Genomic DNA, 18,794 nt, shown 5'->3' on the forward strand with positions numbered 1-18,794 from the left:
ACATACACCAGCAGCTATCGCAAGTGCACCTGTCTTCAAGAGTGCAATTTGATAATTTCTAGCTCAGAATGTGTAACTTCATTGGTATTCCCACAAAACCTTTACATATCAAGAAGCTATTTCAGTCATATTCCCTTCTGAGGTCCTAGAGAAAGCACTTCTGAGTGAGGTAGAAACAACATCGTGCTAGGATACTTGTTGCTACTTTGAGTGGAAGGTTTGTGCTTATTTTAAATGGCGGTAGAGGTCACGTAAAGCCGAGCACTTTGAAGGGAATAATTTAGTGGTGTTTGGTGCATTCTCGGGGTTGCACAGCACCAGCTGTGTGAAACGGCAGAAGTTTCATCACCAGAATGAACCCTGGGCCGTGGCATCTTGCTACTCCCGCCCGGCTCCCCTGCGCCCCTGCAGCCACCACTCTGGATGGACCGGTTCCAACACGTCACACAAACTGCATCGTGTAACAGCGATGCTTTGTGTCCGGCGTCCTTCCACGAGCATCGCCCTTTGAGGCTGTCCACATTGTGGCACACGGAGCCCGCGTTCCTTGACACGGCCGCGGAGCGTTCACTCCATGGGCGTGTCCGCCACGCCACGTCCCTTCTCGCCCAGATGGGCGATTTCTGGTTAACAGGCTGTCGTGAACACGCGCTGGTGTCCGGGCTTGTTTGAACCCCTGTTTACGGTTCTTTGAGGTAGGTCCTAAGGAGTGGGCTGCTGGACCATCTGTACATTCTACCTTTAACTTTGTGAGGAGCACCCACCCAGGCTGTTCTCCACGGACCTTGAATGGGTTTTTCGTTCCCGCCAGCAATGCGGAGAGGGCCCGCTTCCCCGCAGGCCGCCGACGGTCGCAAGGGTTATTTGGGAGCACACGTGTTTGGTAGAGAGCGCTCAGGCGGGGGTGGGTCTGGATGGTTGGTGGTAAGGGCAGAGGCAGGGTACCAGTTGCCCTGGTGCGCCACAAGGCTGACCTGGTCTAGGAGGGTGACAGGAGGAGCAGAGGGCAGGGGAGCGGGGTTCCTGAGCCAGAGTCAACAGGGCTCGGGCTGCTGGTGAGAGAGGGAGGCCGGAAAGCGGGTGGGCTGCACCGCCACTTCCCGAGGGCTGACTGTGGGAGGCAGTGGCCTGGGAGACAAGAAGCCCTAAGGTCTGGTGACGGTGTGGCTTGGGTGACGGTGTGGCTTGGTGTAGGTTTTCAGGGTGCTTTCCCTTGCTTTCCCTGCGAGCAGGCCCGGAATCTGACCCTGCCTCCCCTCTGCGGTCCTGGTGTCCACATCTGAGCTGTCTGGGTTCCGGAGCAGTCGTGTTCTGCAGCCACTAGGCATAGGCCGGAGGGTCTCTGCCTGGCGTAGAGGCCCCAGTCGTGCTTCTCAGCACCCCCTCGTGTCTACTTTGCCGGGGTGTGTGGGTCTGGTCACTGCCTTCACTGGGCTTCTGACTTCTGACTAGACTTTCTCTCACAGCCACTGGGGTGGCCTGTGGTCACTGAGCTGGGCCCTGGACCCTTCGCCTCTCTTTCACGGTAGTGCCGGGCCCCCCCTGCTCTGTGGGTTCTCAGCATTGGGACGGTGCCCTCGATGGTGAACATGCAACCGGGGAGGTTGGACCCTAGTGTGAGTGAGATTTTCTAGTGTGATCTTCATGTTGGCCAGGGGTGGCCACATGCAAAAGACAGCATGTGGAGTGGAGAGGGGAGGGCAGAGCTAGGGGAAGAAAAGCATCATTGTCACCACTGCCCCCTGGAGCACTGGGTCAGCCAAGCCTGGCTCTGGTGGCCGCATGATTCCTATGACTGAGCTGGCTGAGCCTGGGAAGTAGAGCTTCTATTACCACGCACGTGTGGCGAGATGCCCGCATGGGAACTGAAGACAAGTGAGGCGTGTTTTGCGTGAAACAGGTTAATTAAAGAGGTGATCACAAAGAGCCAACAATCCCTGGGTTCTGCTTTGTCACAACGGCTGACACAAGATGACGCTGGTGAAATCCAAGGACGAGTTGACATGTTCAGAACACTATTCTTGTCGTGTCCTTAATCAAAAGGATGGCTGATTAATTCTGGGAGAAGTCTTAGAGTGCTTTCATTCTGGAAGTTTCTCTGGCATCGGCTGTGCTGAGTTTACTTTGCTGCCACAAGAAAGTTCTGCGAGGAGACAAAAGACCACCCATCATTCTCTTGAGCACACTGTCTGGGGGGAGGTGTAGGCCCAGCAGGCCACTGCCCTCCCGGCGCCTTGAAGGCAGCACTTGTGCCTGGGGAGGGATGGGAGCAAGTCGGGCCAAGGGGAGCCCCAGAGGTCGTTGCTGGGGGTTGTCATTTGAGGTCTTTTGGAATGAGAGGGAAGGGGAAGCCCCGGGTAGTGGGGACCCCTGTGCAGAGCCCACGCGGAGCCTGTCCAGAGGCAGGGACCCAGAGGCTGGGGCCGGGGTCATCGCGGGGGTCCTGACTCAAGCCTCTGCTGGATGTTGGGTCCCAGTCACGTCGTGGGTATTTAAGCTTAAGGCGTTTGGTTTGAGCTTTCCATCCCCGGTAGCCGAACACGGCTGGCACTCCGTGACCCGCTCCTGACTGGAGGCCGGCCGTGGGGCTTGGCGCCGGGCAGAAGAGGCAAAAAACCAACCGGGAGGTGCAATGGCTTTGCCACCCTCTATCCTTTCGTGATTGCTTTGGCCACAGACACGGCGACTGGTGGTTGAGTGAGGGCAGGAACGTGGGGGCTGTGAGCCGGGCCACGGAGAAAGGAGCTGCTGTTCCCCCATGTGGCTGTGACTCGCGGAGCCTGCTTCTCAAGGATTTTCCATCTCGTCCCTCAGCCCTAGCTCCACCCTCGTGCGTTCCTGTTTTCCTGGTGACTAATTGAGATGAACGTCCCCTGCTCTTAACTACTTTGGGAAGCAAGTTCTTTCACATGTCCTCTGGGCTTAGGGACAGAGAGGTAGGAAGAGGGGGGTTTGAGCGCATGGGGCAGAGCGTGAGAGGCCTCGGCGGACAGGAGGTGACGGTGTGGCTGAGTCAGCCCCGTGCGTCTCCGAGGGAGCGAGGGAGGCACCTTCAGACTTGCGTGGGGGCGGTGCCCGGGGGTGGGTTGCTCATGGCGCAGAGGGTCTGGGTTAGGCCTTGCCCGGTGACCAGTGGGGCAGCAGGCCAGGGATCTGCCCGGGAGAGGGCTGGGCCGGTAGACGTGACCGCCAGGCAGCCCGGGACAGACTGTGGGGCCAGGACCCCGCTGGTCTCATGGGTCCCTCTGAAGGGTCACGGGCCGAGTGGGCTCTAGCGCAGACCAAACACATTTGTCTTTCTCTCTTACCCCAGCTATCGCTTTAAACGGTGCGCTGTTGATGGGAACTGAGCTTATTCCTGATGGAGCGTTCCAGTTGCCCATGTTTCCTGAAATACAGAAAGATCATCTTCTGGCGGGAGTCGGAAGAAACGAAGACCGGCCGGGAGGTTTCCAACGCGGTCATCTGGCGCGATCTCTGGGCGGCGTGGGCCGGAGGAGAGCTCTCTCCCCTGCGACTCGACGGACAGGGTGAAGGCCTGACTCTCCCCGGGGCTCAGGTGTGTGCCAGGGTGAGGCCGCCGGGATCGGAGCAAACCCGGAAGCCTGGTGGGCGTTCTACACCCGGGGAACCCACGCGAGCGGTGCCCGTCATGAGAACACTGGCAGGACTGCCTCCGCCAAGACCACCGGGAGAAGCAGCCCCCGTGCTCTGGCGTCACTCACTATTTCAACCCCCCTCAGGGTTCGCCGCGGACATGCACTGATGGCGTTTGCACACCGTGTCCTGGTGGATGTAAAGGTCGCGAGCTCAGACGCTAGAGCTCCTCGGACTAGCATCTGTGTGCCCGGGATACCCGGGTCCACGTCTCCTCCAAGTGGTGAGTGTGGCCACGGGGGCGCGAAGACCCCGGCGGGCCTGGTGCTGTCAGGACCCGTGGAAGGGCCGTTTCACCCTGGTTTCCGTGTTCTGTCATCTCCAGACTCCACAGTCCCAATCCACGTGTGGGAGACGAGAGATACCGCTCAGGGAGCGCCAGGGCGGGGTCAGCAGCATCACCACCCCTTGCCCCTTCCCTGCTATGGCCACAGCTCCGCTCCTGGGTGTTCCCAGGCTGAAGTGCACTTACTAATCAGATTAGCGGAGAACTTCTTGGCCATGGCGGGCATCACCGCTGGCACATCCTCTGCCGCTCCGCTCTGGAAGAGAGGGGAGGAACGAGTCACCCTGACGTCCAGCAAACCCCTGCTAGTCATCTAGTCAGGGAAAGCCACCTCGGGTGGGTATAGTTTTAGTGGGAAAGTGTGCTACCAGGGGACCGAGGCCCTCTGATAGGTTATTGAGCCCTTGCGCGGCTCCTTGAGCAAATGTCTCCTGGGCTCCGGCCGTGTTGTGGACGCTACACCAGGCACAGAGGTGCGGCCGTGGAACTTGGCCGGCAAGGCGCCGACCTCGGCACCGGGGTGGCCAGGCTGCCGGAAAAGCTGCCCCCTTGGCATCTTCTCCGGGGTCCTCTCGAATCGGCGCTTCTAGCAGTCCCCTCCTTCCCTCTGCATATCCCCCTGGAGAGGCTGAGGGTCCTTTGTGCCTGCTTTGGCACGCCCTGTTCCCTCTACCCGGTACCTGTTTTCCGTCTGTACTTAGCTCTTCTTCCTCCTTCAGGGTCACGGGAGGGTGTCCTTTTCTCAGTGAGCCCCCATCTGCCTTCCCGCTGGCGTGCTCTCTACCCTGGCCTCTTTATGCCCAAGGGACAACTAATTGCTTAAAGGCCCATGTCCCCTGGCAGGCGGGCAGTCGTGCGAGGTCGGGGACCTCGCCTTCCATGTCCCCCTGCCCTGCCCTGGAGCCTGGCACGTCAGGCAGCTGCTATGCGGGAAATGAAGGGGAGAGGAAGGCTCAGCTGTCAGAGTCGGCCCCTCGGTCGCCCCCACCATCACAAGGGCACAGAGAGTCTGCACCAGTCACGGGGCGGATCCCGCCGCCCCCCTCCCATGCCCTCAGCACGCCTCCGCCTGATGTGTGATCCCAGACTCTGTGTGACTTGCATTCTTTTCTCTAGGGTCTTCATGTATCTCTGGCCTCCCTCTGCTTGGGAGTCACTATGGAGCCAGGGCTCTCCCTGCTGCCTCCTGTGGTGTGGCTAGGATGGGCACGCAGCGGCACACCCCAAACCTTTGTTGAGAGGAGGTAAGGATGCATGTGGAAGGGCCGGTGGTTCCCTCCCTCGAGTTTCTGTCTCCGTGCCTGGCACCGGGTTGCCGGGCCCTACTCCCGCTTCCCCCCACCCTCCAGCCTTCAGGTCATTTCTCGCAGATCACAGGTGGGTACTCTGAACGTCGAGTCAACTTACAGGGCCAGCCAGGCTGTGGTCAGAGCTGTGGGGAGACAAAGCACGTGGCAAGTTATTGTCAAATGAAAAACACGGCCCTCTGCCAAAATAGAGATTACGGGTTCCCTCTACGTGAGGCTCTCTTCTTAAGACGGTCACCCCCAAGGAGGAAGTTGTGAGAAGAAGAAGGGGATCTGCACTTAAACTCCATGACTGCCTTCCCTCTCCCTAGCCAAGTGTCTCCCCAACACCCTTGGCATGCCCCCTCTCGTGGGTTTTTAATGACTCTGGAACATTCAACCGTCAGGAGGATTATGGAGCTATAGAATACCTTACAGGCTGGGCGCGTGCCACCACTTTGTCATTTTCAAGGGTGAAGGCGATTTTGAGTACAACTTTCTAAAGGCATAATGGAAAGAAGAATGTTAAAAGGATTCCTTCCCCTGGGTGCTCAGTACACAGGTGACAGGGTGATGTGGCCAAGCAGCTGGGCCTGCGCGCCCACCAGCCCGTGGACTGCCCCCTTCCCTCGGGGCTGAGCCCTCCAGTCTGGGACCACCACCCTCCACCCCGGGGGTTTGGGCAGCAGCCCCTCCCAGAGGACACGGCCTCCTGTGCCTTCCTCCCCAGCCCACCGGGCCGGGACCCTCCCCAAGCTCAGAATTGCTTTGTCAGAGTCGGCCCCTGGGTCGCCCCCACCATCACAGGGGCACAATCCGTCTGTGCTCGTCAAGGGTACTCACCGTGGTCCCCTTGCCAATGACCGCGCCGGCCTCCTTCACCGTGGACAGGAGGGTGAAGGTGATTCTATTGCCTGACTGGATGTAGGTCACTTTGGAGACGCTGGCCTCCATGCCCCCCATCTGTCATAAGAAGGAAGCGTCATTCAGAGGGGGGAGGGGAAGAAGGGCAGCGGGTCGCTGTGTGAGGAGAGGAGACAGCCCGTGGCCTTCCACTCAGACAGATCGATGCCCTCGGGGTGAGTCGCTCATGAGTCACCAGCCAGGGGCTGGCCCAGCTCAGAGGACCCACCACCCCCAGGAGCTGGGCTGACGGGGCCTGCCTCCCGCTGGGTCCCTTTCTCTCCTGTCCTTTCTCAGAGGGCAGAGCACAAGCGACTTTTGCTCTTCAGTGCTCCTCCTCCAGTCCAAAGCCCCTCCCTCTCTAGCGTCTCCGGGCCGGCCTCTGTGCCCTGAGCATCTCGGGAGTCCCTGCTAGAAACGTGTGATGCCGACCCCTGGCCCGGCTGGCCCGAAGCAGTGGTCTCAGCGACCTTTACTGTAGGTCATTGGCTTGGCGTGCCGCTGCTTAGATGCTGTCCTCCTAGTGCCTACCTTGCTTGGGGCCACAACGAATGAGCAACCCCCCTCCCGCTGATCACCCGTGATGACCTGTACCTCCCTGTACAGCTGCGGGGACCAGAGAGAGGCCCCTGGAGAGTTCTGTCCTGATGCCGGGCCCACCCCGCAGCGGGAGAGAGACGGCTGTCCCCTGTGCCCCTGCTCTCTGCTCTTCCCCACCCCAACCCTGTGCGCCAGGGAGGACCTGACACGGGGGGGGGGGGGGGGCGGGGCCGGGCGAGGGGGGTTCATGAGCCCAGTCCGCGCGGGCTCTCTCGGCATTTTCCTGATGCCGCCGCGTGGGCAGAGAGCGGCCCCAGGACCCCGCCAACCCACACGGTTCACCTTCGTGGAGCTGGCTTGGGCACTCTGGGCGACGATGGCCTTGAGCAATGCGGGGGACAGAGTGACGGAGACGTTGGCATTCTTAGGATGTGCAGGGAGGGCGCCGCCAGTCACCGGGAAAGAGCCTTTGTTAAACTTGGCCGTGGCCTGGAGAAGGAAAGCAGAGGCGTCCCGTCATCCCGTGAGAGGGACATCGACTTCCACACCTTTCGGACACCCGGCTGGCGTGCTGAGGAGGGAGGGGGACAAAGAGCCGTCCACCTCCCCAGCCTCTGTGTGTGGGTTCTGTGGGAAGGAGTGGGGTTCGTGGAGACTGGAGAGCAGGAACCCCTCCGAAGGACGGAAGTGCTGCCCCGCTCCTGCTATCAGCCCTGAGGGGGTGGTGGGGTGCGGTGGAGGATCGTGGGGGGATGACGAGGGGGATCCTGAGGCCTGAGACTTTCTCCCAGAAGCTAGGAACCCTCAATTAAGTGAAGTCCTTAACTGAAGTCCCCTCACTGAAGGGTTGCTTCAAGTACCACATACGTGTCTGCAGGTTTGCACATAACTCAGCCCCTGCCTCCCCTTTGGTGTTATCCCAAGCCAGAACAACCTCCTGCTCAAGCTCAAGGCCCCGCTGGTCTTTCCATAATGGTCCGAAGCTCTTCTAGCCCCCACGGAACAACTCCTCTTCCTTTCATCTGCACTTTCCCCTCTGTCTAGAAGATGCCCCATCCCTGTGGCAGGAGGCTTGAAAAGTTCCGCGGACAACGAAGAAGGGCACGAGGTCCCGCACGCCGCCCCCGGGGTTTCTGCCTGATTTTGCCCTTGCGTATGCATGTCCTGTCCATTTTGTTTGCTTTCTGAAAAATGCAGTACAATCTTCACACGGATTTCCATTTACCCTTAACAACTCGGCCAGCGTCCATCTTATAACCTCATACTGGGCACGGTTACTCGCTCCTCGTTCTTTTCTAGTTATCTGCTTCCCTTCCTCGAGGCTCATACCGATAGCTCTTGGACCTTAAATATAGGTCCTCTGAGGACGCGTGTGCAGATGGGGGCCCGGGCGTGGTGTTAAGCAGATCCCAAACCTTGCCTTTCTCCATCCTCCCTGTGTGGCTCGGGAGGCATTCCCGGGTGGTTGAAGGTGGCCAGTGGAATGGATGGCGGGGAGAGGGGGCGGAACGAGGGGGCCCTTTTTATTCCCTTGTGTATTTCCCCCTGAGTATCTAGACCCACGCTGGGCACAGCCTACCAGTCAAGAGCCGGCTGTCCTTGTGCGGATGCCGCTCGGCATCGTAAGTGGACCTAAGTGGATGGGAATCCGGGGCAGACCCCGTGCCTGGCACTCGGGGTTGTGTGTAAAGAGGGTGCGTGTAAAGAGCTGGGGCTCTGAGAGGGCCGTGGGCTCCCGGGCCGTGTCACTGGAGTGTCTTTTGCGAGTTCAGGGAAGCTCCGGCCTGCCTCCAGAATCCTCCGTGAGCCCGAGCTACTCACGCAGTAGGTTATCGTGATACCCGCTGGAGACAGGGCGGCTTTGTTGAGGCGGTACTGGAACAGGCCGGTAGCTGCAAGGGGAGAAGAAGGAGAGAGCTGTCTGGTCCCGTGCCCTTCCTTCCCGGGGCCCTGTGGGGTGTCACGCCTGGGCTCTCTGCCCAGTCCTCCCCTCCAGGGAGGAAGCAGAGTGAACCCCGCCTTCTCCCTCTCTGTCTGTTCCAGGCAGGGGCCTGGTGCCTCCCTGGATCCTTCTCATGCTTCTGCACCGGGGTGGGGCCTGGGGTAGAGGGGCTGTGCGGGGAGGAAGGGTTCTCGAGGACTCGGCCCTGCCCACAATGTGCCAAAACCCGCAGTGGCAGGACAGGCTTGCCGCCTGGGCCTCGGTCCTGCCTATTCCAGGACCTGGGCAAAGTCACCAATTCCGGCCCTGGTAGCCGCCTTCGGGCCGGCCACTCACGCCTGTCTCCAGGATGTGTTTGGAGACCCAGGTGGCGTTTCTGCTCCCCAGCCTCCCCGGCGTGAAGGCCTGGGGCTTCTTCTTGCTGGAACTCCACACGCCAGCCCCTCTGGGAATGGGCAGCTACTGCGACACTCCCGCGGGGCCGACCACCCGCTGTGCCCCAAGAAGGGTCACGGCGCATCTGAGGTGCAGGGATGTCACCACCGCTTGTGCTCTGAGGAGCCGAGGACAGTTTGTTTGGGTGTTTGGGTTTCAGGGCGTAAGCCTCACAGCCCCATCCTCTCCTGTGTGTCCCCGGGCGGGAGCCAGGGCCACCCTCGCCCTTGACCTGTCAGCCCCAGGGAGGTCAGCTGTTCGCACTCACAGTTCTTGCACACGTTGAAGTCACTGAAGTCACAGCGGCACGATTCTGAGTCCTGAAGCTGCAAATTCACCACTCGGTCAGCTTTGCTGAGAGGCGGCAGCAGCAAGTGCCCCCTCACCCCACCACCTCAGCCCCTCCTCTCCTGCCCTCCTTCCTCTCCCCACAGACTCATCCTCTCCCCTCCGAGCTGGCGGCCTCGCCATACGGACACTGCCGCCGGGGTCTCCGGGGTCTCTGTCCGCCCCCAGACCTGGTGCCTGCCTCCGCCGGCGTCAGCCGTGCTGAGCAGGCCTCCTTGCAGTCTCCCTCCCAACGACGGGGACCTTTGAGGTGTGCCCGCCCCGTTCCCGAGACCTACCTTCTCGTTGACGGATACTGTCAGCGCGGTGGAAACCACACTGTCCAGAGGCAAGTCCACAGGCAGAAGTCCCGTGACCCTGAGGAAGACAGGTGCGGAGGGCCCCGTGATCCTGGCGTTTCTAGATCTGGCCACTCTTTGGGGAAAACCCCGCCGCGGGGCACCCAGCTGCCAGTGTTCGATTTTTGATGTGAGATCGGTGTCTGTGTGCGTGTGAGAGGTCGCAGGTGCGTGTGCATGCACACGAGGTCACAGGTGTGTGTGCACGCACACGTGGAAACTGCCGCATATGCAAACGGTCTCTGGGAAAGCCAGCGGAAGGCTGGGCCCTCTGGTGGCTTCCAGGGAGGGTCATTAGCCAGCTGGCGGACGAGTGTGGGAGGGAGACTTGCCTCCCGGAGGCTTTTTGGTACCTCTGGGATTGTGACCCAGGAGAATGGGTTGTTTTGCGACCAAAGAGAAGGGAAGAGAAAAAGTTCGCCGAGCTGGCAGAAAGCAGCAGAGCCAGGCAAGGCTGTCCTCCGACCCACCAGGCCGATCCCAAGAGAAGCACCCTCCCCGGGCCCCGCACACCCCCGTTTCTAGGCCGTTCAAGCCATCGGGTCAGGTGGGCCTAGCTCACGTCTAAGGCCGGTACCAGCGGGAACTTTGTGGCCCACTTTGTGGAAAGGGAATTAACGGTCTCACGTACGTGCCCAAGAGACCGATGGTCACTTCGTCGACATTCATGCTGGTGTCAGAGACTTGGAGGGTCAGGCACTGGGTGTTGTTGGTGGAGACGGTGAGTTTCAGGGTCACTTTCCCGCGCACTTTAAAGGACAGCAGGCTGATGACGGTGCCCACGACGCTGTGGAGGGCAAGAGGCGGGTGAGACTGGAAGGAAGGGGACAAACACCCTGCCCTGCATGGCACCCAGCTGGCCGTGCACCTTCTCAGGGAGAGCGTAAGAAGCACCCACATTGACCAGTGCCTGTTCTTAAGAAAGTCAGATGTTCTGCAGTAGACAAGCGGCTCCTTCTGCCCGGAGAGCTGTGCGGGGCCCAGACCCGGCCTCTGTGGGAATAGTGCTGGGTGCCCGGCCTGCCGCTGCCCTTGTGTGGTCGTGTGCCCTGGAGCAGGCCGTGGAAGTGGCTTTGCCAGCGTGATATGTGCTCCTGCCCAGAGACGGGACCATTCTCCTGACGGAGCTCACCGCGCCTCAGTTCAGGGTGTGTTTGCCTGGAGCGCTCAGTGACACACCATGTGTTGCCGTCAGTGGGAGAGGTCATCCCTGCCCCTCCTCTCGCGCTGCCCACGCGCCCCAGGCTGACACTGCTCCACTGCTCCTCCCCGAATGATCGTGCTCCCGAGGTCGAGGACCGCCTGGGGTCCTCCTCTGTGCCACAGGCACAGCATCGGGCTAGAGTGGGGTTTATGCACTAACGGGGAGCCAAGCAGCTGTGTGGGTGGGGGGTACATGTCGAAACTGCAGCTTCCTGAGGCCCGTATGTAGCTCCGTCTCCCCCAGCTGCCCGGGACAGTGTTTGTCCAGAGCGGGTGGAATCTCGTCGGGATCATCTGGAGGGAAGGTCCGTCTCCCGTGACGTCGACGTGGATGTCAGCGCGAGAGGCAGCCTCGCGGCTCCTCTCCTCAGGGCCCTGCCCACACAACTGGAGAGAGTTCGCACGGACCTCTGGGCTCCTGGCTGTGCTTCTGCTACCTGAGCATGTGGCTCCATGGTCTGTCTCCTGATTGGCCCGGTGGGATGGAGGCGAGGGGCCCCTCGGCCCCATCCTCCAGGGTACAGTCTCCCTCTGCGTTGCCCCTTCCTGACCTTGGTCCACTGTGTCCAAAGTGCCCGGTTTAGGCCCTCCCAGTGCAGCGGCGGGAAAACAGGCTCACCCGTCTGCGGTGACGTCCATGTCAAATGAGGCCAGGGCCTGGATCTCACCGTCTGTCATGCTGATGTTCAAGTTGTCCACACGAACACTTCCAGCCTTTAATCTGCAAAGTGAGAGCATCAAGGTGAGTCCCGCCTCATGGCACCAGCCCGGGCAGCCGCAGAAACAGAGGGGAAGCAGCCTGTCAGCTTTCTACCAAGACACCCGCCCCTGGGGCCACCCAGGCCCCTTCCACAGCCAGTTCTTAAGGCTCCAGAAACCCTGGCCGGGCCGTCCACCCTCAGTTCAGCCCAGAGCGAGAAATTTGCTCGGGGAACACGGGGCCGTCTCTCTCCCCGGGACTGTTGGGGACTGAGCTTGAGCGTGGCCCGGCAGCAGCCTCCTTCCTGTGCCAGATGTCAGGGTGAAGGGGCGCTTACGCCAAGAGCAACGCTTTCAAGTCGAGTGAGTCGGTTAAGCCCGAGGTTAAGCCGGAGGTTAAGCCGGAGACACCAGCCACAGCGCCAGCGGCATTCTTGGCGGTGCCCAGGGCGGAGTCTTTGATGCTGTCGATGGCCTTAGCACCGGCCTGGACTGCGGGCAGGGAGGCGATGTTGCTCTGAGCACGGGCGGTGGCATCGAGGAGTTCTCTGGCCACGGGGACATCGCGGGACAGGATGGCAGCAGGGACGTCAAGGGGTGTATTTGCAGTAAGGCTCTGGAGAAGACCGTTTGCAGCAGGGATATCTTGGAGTCCACCTCCGATCGCCCTGTCTACTGAGATGGGTGCCACGTTGCCTGCAACTGCCGAAGCGACATCAGGGATCTTCAGGCCGCCGCTCAGCGCAGAGCCGGCCAGGCCGCCAGCGGCGCCGCCACTCAGGAGATTGGCGGTCAGGCCGCCGCTGCCGCCACCGCCCAGGAGAGAGCTGGTCGGGCCACCTTTGCCGCCACCCAGGAGAGAGGCGGTCAGGCCGCCGCTGCCACCACCGCCCAGGAGAGAGCCGGTCAGGCCACCGCCTTTGCCGCCACCCAGGAGAGAGGCGGTCAGGCCGCCGCTGCCACCACCGCCCAGGAGAGAGCTGGTCAGGCCACCGCCTTTGCCGCCACCCAGGAGAGAGCCGGTCAGGCCACCGCCTTTGCCGCCACCCAGGAGAGAGCCGGTCAGGCCGCCGCTGCCGCCACCACCCAGCAGAGAGCCGGTCAGGCCGCCGCCAGCACCACCCAGCAGAGAGCCAAGGTCAGTGCCGGTCACCGAGGCGATGACGCCGCCGAGCAGACCACCCAGGTCGAGTTCTGAACACGTCAGGATCTTCTGGATCTTCTCGGGCAACGTTTCGTTTAGTCCTGGAAAGGGTGCCAGGGAAACGTTGCTACTGGGAACCGCCCGGCTGCGGGAGGCAGGGAAACTTCCCAGCCAGAGAGTCAGCCCCTTTGAACCACGGCTGGAGGGCTCTGTCTGTACATCGGGCCATCCCTGCTGCTGCCCGCCCCCAGGGTCGCCAGTCCCCAGAAGCCCACGCGGCTCCTGATCAGAGGCAATGGTCACTGCCCCTGCCCGAGGCCCATGTGGACTTGAGCGTGTCACTCTGAACTCTGAAGGGATGTGGCCGGAGAAGAAAAGCACCGGTTGAGCTTTGGAGCCCCCTAGCGCAGGAAGAGCCCCACACAGCTGAGGCTCAGGCCCCTGCCGGCTGAGTGACCTGAAGCAGGCAGGGTCCTCTTGGCCTGGCCCCATCTGGGCCCCTGTGTGTCGGGGCTGGCGCCAGAGAAGCTGCCGCTGGGGTCGAGGGAATGAGCACCAGCAGGTTGGAAGTGCTTGAAGCACCTGGGGGAGCTGACATGAGCTGCGGCACCTCACGTGAGACGCGGCGAGAGCCCCTGGCACAGTGTCAGGTGGATGAGAGTCACGCCAAAGGCAGGGCAGCAGCCAGGTGGCTGGATGCACGCGCTCCCTGCCCCGGGTTGCTTCCCCCGGTCCCGCCCAGTGGGTGTTCCGAGCACAAGCAGGTGCTGGAGCCCACGAGAGACCCACATTCCCAGGCCCACTCCAGCACCCCAGTACCTGAAAGGCCAGCAACGGGTCCCGCGCACTGGGGCTCTCTTCCCAAGCCCCAAGGGGACTGCCCTGCCTGGTCTTGCGAGAGGCCCTAGGCCCGAGGCAAAAGCAGCCTGTGGGCCCACATGCAGGCGGAAGGGCAGAGCTGGGCAGCTGAGACCCTGCTGACTCACCTGCCACGAGGTTGGTGTCAGCAATGTAGATGCTGGCCACCGACGAACACTTGCCCTTTGAGGCCTTCGCGCCCTGTTTTGTGTTCATCTGGTTCGTCTGGTCTGTGGGAGCTGGCCGACTTAGGGGGACACTTGGGGCTGGCAGGGAGGGTAGGCTGCTCAGTTTGATATCCAAGGGAAGAGGGGTATTTCCGGCAATGCCGGGGCCACAGGCAGCACCTGGGCCCCTGCCAGGACGGCCATGGTGACGACCGTGGTCCAGAGGATCAGCATCTTGGCGGCTGATATCTGCAAAGGAGGACTTCGTGGGACCCCAAGTTCCCCACGGGGGTGTCATACGAGGGTGCGAGCTCTTGGGTGCTGTGGGGGCGGGGAGGTTTGCTGATGCAAGTGGCTGCGGCACCAACGCCTTAAGAAGAGCTGCTGTGGCAGCCGCGTAGCAGAGGACACCGTGGGCAGCCCGGGACTACCCTTCACGCTGAGCACGTTAGGCTTCAGGGGAGAAGAATGTCAGCCCCGGTTCCACCTTTCCCATCCGGCCCCCTCTGTGAGAAATTGAAATCTCTTGGCTCTGGAGACACGCAAATGTCCCGCGAGGGAAAAAACCCTAAACCTCTGTGCCTGCGAGTTTGCGGGTAGACTTGGCCCCATGGGTAGACTTGGCTGGAGTCGGACGGAGGAAGAATCTGGTCAGGACCCCTTCCTGAAAGCCATCCCACGCCTGCGATCATGGACACCTGGGTGTGGGGGGACTTGCAGCAGGAAAGCGCCACTGTCAGCAGGGGCGACGGGCAGCGTCCCAGAGGCCATGGCTCCTTGGCCCTGTCCTAGGCTGGCTCCTGCCTCAGAGTCCCCAGCTTTTCTCTGGTGAATCTGCGGCAGCCCGGGCTTACCTGGTCCGAGAGCGATGGGTCGGGGTGGACGGCAGGCCTTCCGGTAGCTGCCTCTCCTCCTGCCCTTGCTCGGACTGTCAGGGGAACGTCGCAGCCCGTTTTTATAGGCCCGGGTCTGTCGGGAAAGTCGTCAGACGTGACAGACACAGCCAAGTGTGCTGATAAGGGCCGCGTCACAGCGGCTGACTTCCAAGATCAGCACCTGCTGACGGCTGTGACATTCGTGGCTCAGGGAGATGCACGTTCAGGGACGGCCCGTCTCCGCGCCTCCTTATTCTCCTCTCCATCAACTTTGGCAGCGGTTTACATGTCCCTATAACTTTGGGCTCTCGACTTCACTCCTCAACGTGTACGCGTGCTGCACTGGCCCTCAGCTCACCCCAGGCCGTGCCCTCTCCCGCCCTCCCCCACCCCGGGTCCCCGTGGCCCCCTTCGGTAACTAGTGCATTTTTCATGAAGTCTACCCCTTGTTTGGCTGTGCTCTGCCAGTGTGTGTCTTTCTGTTATTTATATCCCCGTAACTGCCTTTCAATTCCTGACTTCGACGTCTCATAATCCACTCAAGGGATTATGAGGCCTCTGGGGTCCTCCCGCATGTTGGGTAACGGCTGAGTGGTATTCCGCGGAGGGCACAACTGCAGTTCTGATCTGCCACCTCCTGTCTCCACGGCACTTGGTCTGGTTGCTCACTAGGCAATTGTGGAGGAGCTGCTGTGAACACAGGAGAGCGTTCTCGTGTTCGAGTTTCATATTCCTGGGGTAAATACCCAGCAGAGGTATTGCTGGGTCATATGGCGCTCCCCTTCTAAAGTTCTGAAGACGCTCTACCACTTCCAGCCCCACTTCCAGAGGGGCTGCACCAAACTGCACTCCCAGCGATGGTGGCTGAGGGCTCTTTCCACACATCCTCCAGATGTGGCTGCTGCCACTCTTTCCAGAGGGGCCAGTCTCATGGGTGAGGTAGTTGCCCCTTGTGGGTCTGATTTGTGTTTCCCTACAACAGGTGATCTACAACTTTCTTGTGCCTGTAGAACCTCCGACTGTCTTCTTTAGAAAATGTCATTTGGGTCTGTGCCCATGATTTGATCGGGACCCCCACTTGGGGCGGATTACTCTCTGGGCCCCAGGTTCCCCCTGTTTCAGAGAAGGCCACATCCATTAGGTTCCTGCCACTAGAACTTTTCTGACGTTTTCCCTGTTGTGATTGTGCCCTGTGTCATCTTCCCAGGTACCAGATGCAACAGAGTGGACGGGGAGGTGATTTCGGGGATGGGGATGGCTGTGGCTGCTTCTGTGCCCCCTCAGCAGCATGAGAGTTGGGCAGGTCCCTGCCTCCCAGCAGGCCCAGCGGGTTGGCTGCAGGCCCCCAGCCCCAAGGCAGTCCTCATGTGTGAACCTCAACTAAGGAACCCCCTTAGGCATTACTGAAAGGTCAGATCTTTCCTCAGAGGCCAGAACCGAGGGTGTCACACATGGCAATAAGTAGAAGACAAAACCCAACTGTCCTGGTCTTATTTTTCTTGGACATCTGATGCAGTGGGAGTCATCTTTTGAGCAAAATAGGTGACACCTGGGTGGGTGCAGTCTGGACTTGGGTGCCTCCGGTGATTCTCTGGTCACGAGCCATAGCCCTATGGCAGAGGGCAGGAAGGGACATGTCCTGATACGACCACTGATGGGCCTCTTGGCTCCCGCCTCTTTGTCTCTCTCCTCCAAGCTCAGGAGGGAGCCAGCCACTGAATTGCACTAATCCAGGATCCACGTGAAGCTTTCTCCCAGGTCTTCTATTCCACTGGGCACAAAGGCCTGCTTGTTCCCAAACCTTAAGTGATTTGACCTGCTGACTCTGGACGGTTAGGGCCCTTTGAAGACTCTTCAAGGCTGGATGTGGATTAGGCACATAGGAATCTGGGCCGGCGCCAGCCCTTAATGGCCTTGAAGATGTCTCAATAGAGGCGCTGAGCTTGGGTGTTCTGGTGACAACCTTCAGGAACTGACCTTCACAGTGTTCTTTAGTGACGCACACCCCAGGACTCCTTTGTGCTTCTGTGTGTGTTCTTGGTTCGGCGTCGACTCCAGGACCTCGACGATCACGTGTAGCCCTCAGTCCTTCCTTCCTCTCTCGGTGTCTCCACTCGCAACTGCCAGTCACAGGCCTCACCCGGGTCCCCTGCAGAGAAACGGTGTCCCTGACACTCTTACATGGCCTGTAAAATCTGCCTTAATTTCTGCTTCTCAGGGTCGTATCTGCCTTGAAATGTTCAGTGGAATGTGATTTATCCAAGGGGAAGAATCAGTTTCTCCAGGCCTCTGCAAGGCCTTCGGTGTGGGTCGCATCCGGTTGTGGATCCTGGTGCAGCACCCACTGGGGTGCGACTTGGGGTGTTACCTTTCTGCACCTTCGTTTCCGGAACAATTATACTTCTCACAGGGAGGCATTAGAATCACACGGGATGAATGATTCAGTTTGGCGTCACCTGCTTCCCAAGTGGTTATTCCTTCATTTTCCTTTTCCTCCCTTCTCTCTTCCCTTCCCTCACTTCCACTCCTCCGCTTTCTCTTTTTCCTTTTCTCCTCCCCATCCTCTTCCTCCTTTAATCAGTGTGGTATCAGGTATTTTCAGTGTTTCCTGGACCATTCCGTCAGATTTTATACCATGTGCCTAGACTTTCCTTATTTACACCTTGTTTGCAAGAAGAAAATATGGGTTTTTAGCTATGATTCCTTCCTGAAAAAAAAAAAAAACGACAGTTTACAGTATTCTCATCGTGTGAAGGCACGTGTAAGACACACTTTAGCATCACTTTGAAGTTTTTGTTCTCAGTGGGAGCACAGACCTTCCTTGACTCATTCCACGACAAACATGCACATACCTGGACACTCACGTGTCAGCGTCACAAAAAGGCTCAGTGTTTGCTTCAAGACACGTTGCAGATCTCTGTCTTTTCCACCCAATTGCCCCACAGAGGTCTCTCTCTAGTGGGCCTGTGGTCTCCCTGGGGAAGGAAAGTCGAGTGTGTCTGTGCCAAAAGGAGTTTTCATTCCTTCTCAGAGGCGCAAGTGGTGATGGCACTTTATTTTTGCTGCTTTCCTTCTGAGTGTCTCTGCTACTCTGTCGTCCATTGGCTACAAGGGAGCATGCTTTTTGAAAAGGAAATAGTTGACTCTTCTGTAGACGCCCCTGGAAATAGAGGTGATGGGACACTGCATCGGGCACCCCTGGGCGTTTTCTGAGGATCTGACGGGATCGCAGATGTGCTCGCCAGCAGGCAAACGTGAGATGTCCTGTTAAAGTCCTAGCAGGGCATCCACGGATGATGGGACGGTTTTCTCCTGGCCATATCATTCCTGCCCAGAGGCAAGCCAAGGCTGGCCCAGCTTTCTTCAAGGCCCCGGGGATGTCTCTCTATTCCACCTTTTTGTATTCAGCACAGTCATGTATTGCTTACACGACACTTAGTCAGTGATGGGCACATATCTGATGACCGCCCTATAGTCTACGCCAGCCAGCCTGGGTGTTGGGTGGGCTGGACCAGCCAGCCCGGGTGTGGGGTGGGCCAGACCAGGCAGCCCTGTGTGGGGTGGGCCAGATCACCTGGTCTTGTAAGTGTACAGATACTCCAATGTTCAATGACAAGTTCACCTAACACAGCATTTCTCAGAACCCATTCCTGTGGTTTAGTGATACAGTGTGTCTACCCTGTGCCTGCCACGCACTCACACACAGGTGGGAAATCAGGGTTTGGGCTAAGGATTCAGGTCTCCTCTGGGAACCTGTGTCTGGCCTCCACCTTAACATCTGTATGTGGTGCATACCCCAAGGCCAGCGTGGTCCTGCCCGCTAGCTCAAAGGTCTCTCTGGGGGCTGCCTGTTGGGAACTTTTTTCCTTCAAGGCTGGGCATTGTAAAATGGGTTAGGGAGTCAAATAAAGAATCTACAGCATGATTCACTCTGGGCTCAACCCCTACTACAAGATAGCGAACTCACAGCTGGTCCACGAGAAGTCTTCTGTGATTCAGGCTGCGTGTGGAGAACTGGTCTCCAGAAGGGCCTCCCTGACAACCACTTCAGCTCCAGGGGCCACCCGGGCCACCCAGTGCCTACTGCTTGTCCCTCCAAGACAGTGACTTTAA

At 59.6% G+C, this 18,794-nt stretch overlaps 1 protein-coding gene across 1 annotated transcript; it reads right to left on the minus strand.

Moving 5' to 3' along the window:
• Positions 1 to 1,950: 1,950 nt before the first annotated feature.
• LOC119237657 (vomeromodulin-like) lies at positions 1,951 to 16,287 on the minus strand. Its single transcript, XM_037501607.2, has 16 exons — positions 16,231 to 16,287; positions 14,661 to 14,775; positions 13,768 to 14,055; positions 11,976 to 12,882; positions 11,558 to 11,659; positions 10,367 to 10,522; positions 9,676 to 9,754; positions 9,318 to 9,375; positions 8,494 to 8,564; positions 7,015 to 7,161; positions 6,073 to 6,192; positions 5,661 to 5,728; positions 5,351 to 5,375; positions 4,130 to 4,199; positions 3,309 to 3,388; positions 1,951 to 2,143 (listed from the first exon to the last, which is right to left on the minus strand). Exons 1-16 carry the CDS (start codon positions 16,285 to 16,287, stop codon positions 2,120 to 2,122), a joined length of 2,367 nt encoding a protein of 788 aa, XP_037357504.2. The 3' UTR covers positions 1,951 to 2,119.
• Between the last annotated feature and the right edge of the window lie 2,507 nt (positions 16,288 to 18,794).

Source organism: Talpa occidentalis, unplaced genomic scaffold (genome assembly GCF_014898055.3).
Source record: "Talpa occidentalis isolate TD23 unplaced genomic scaffold, MPIMG_talOcc4v2.1 talOcc4.10, whole genome shotgun sequence".
In the NCBI taxonomy this organism is placed as follows: Eukaryota; Metazoa; Chordata; class Mammalia; order Eulipotyphla; family Talpidae; genus Talpa; species Talpa occidentalis.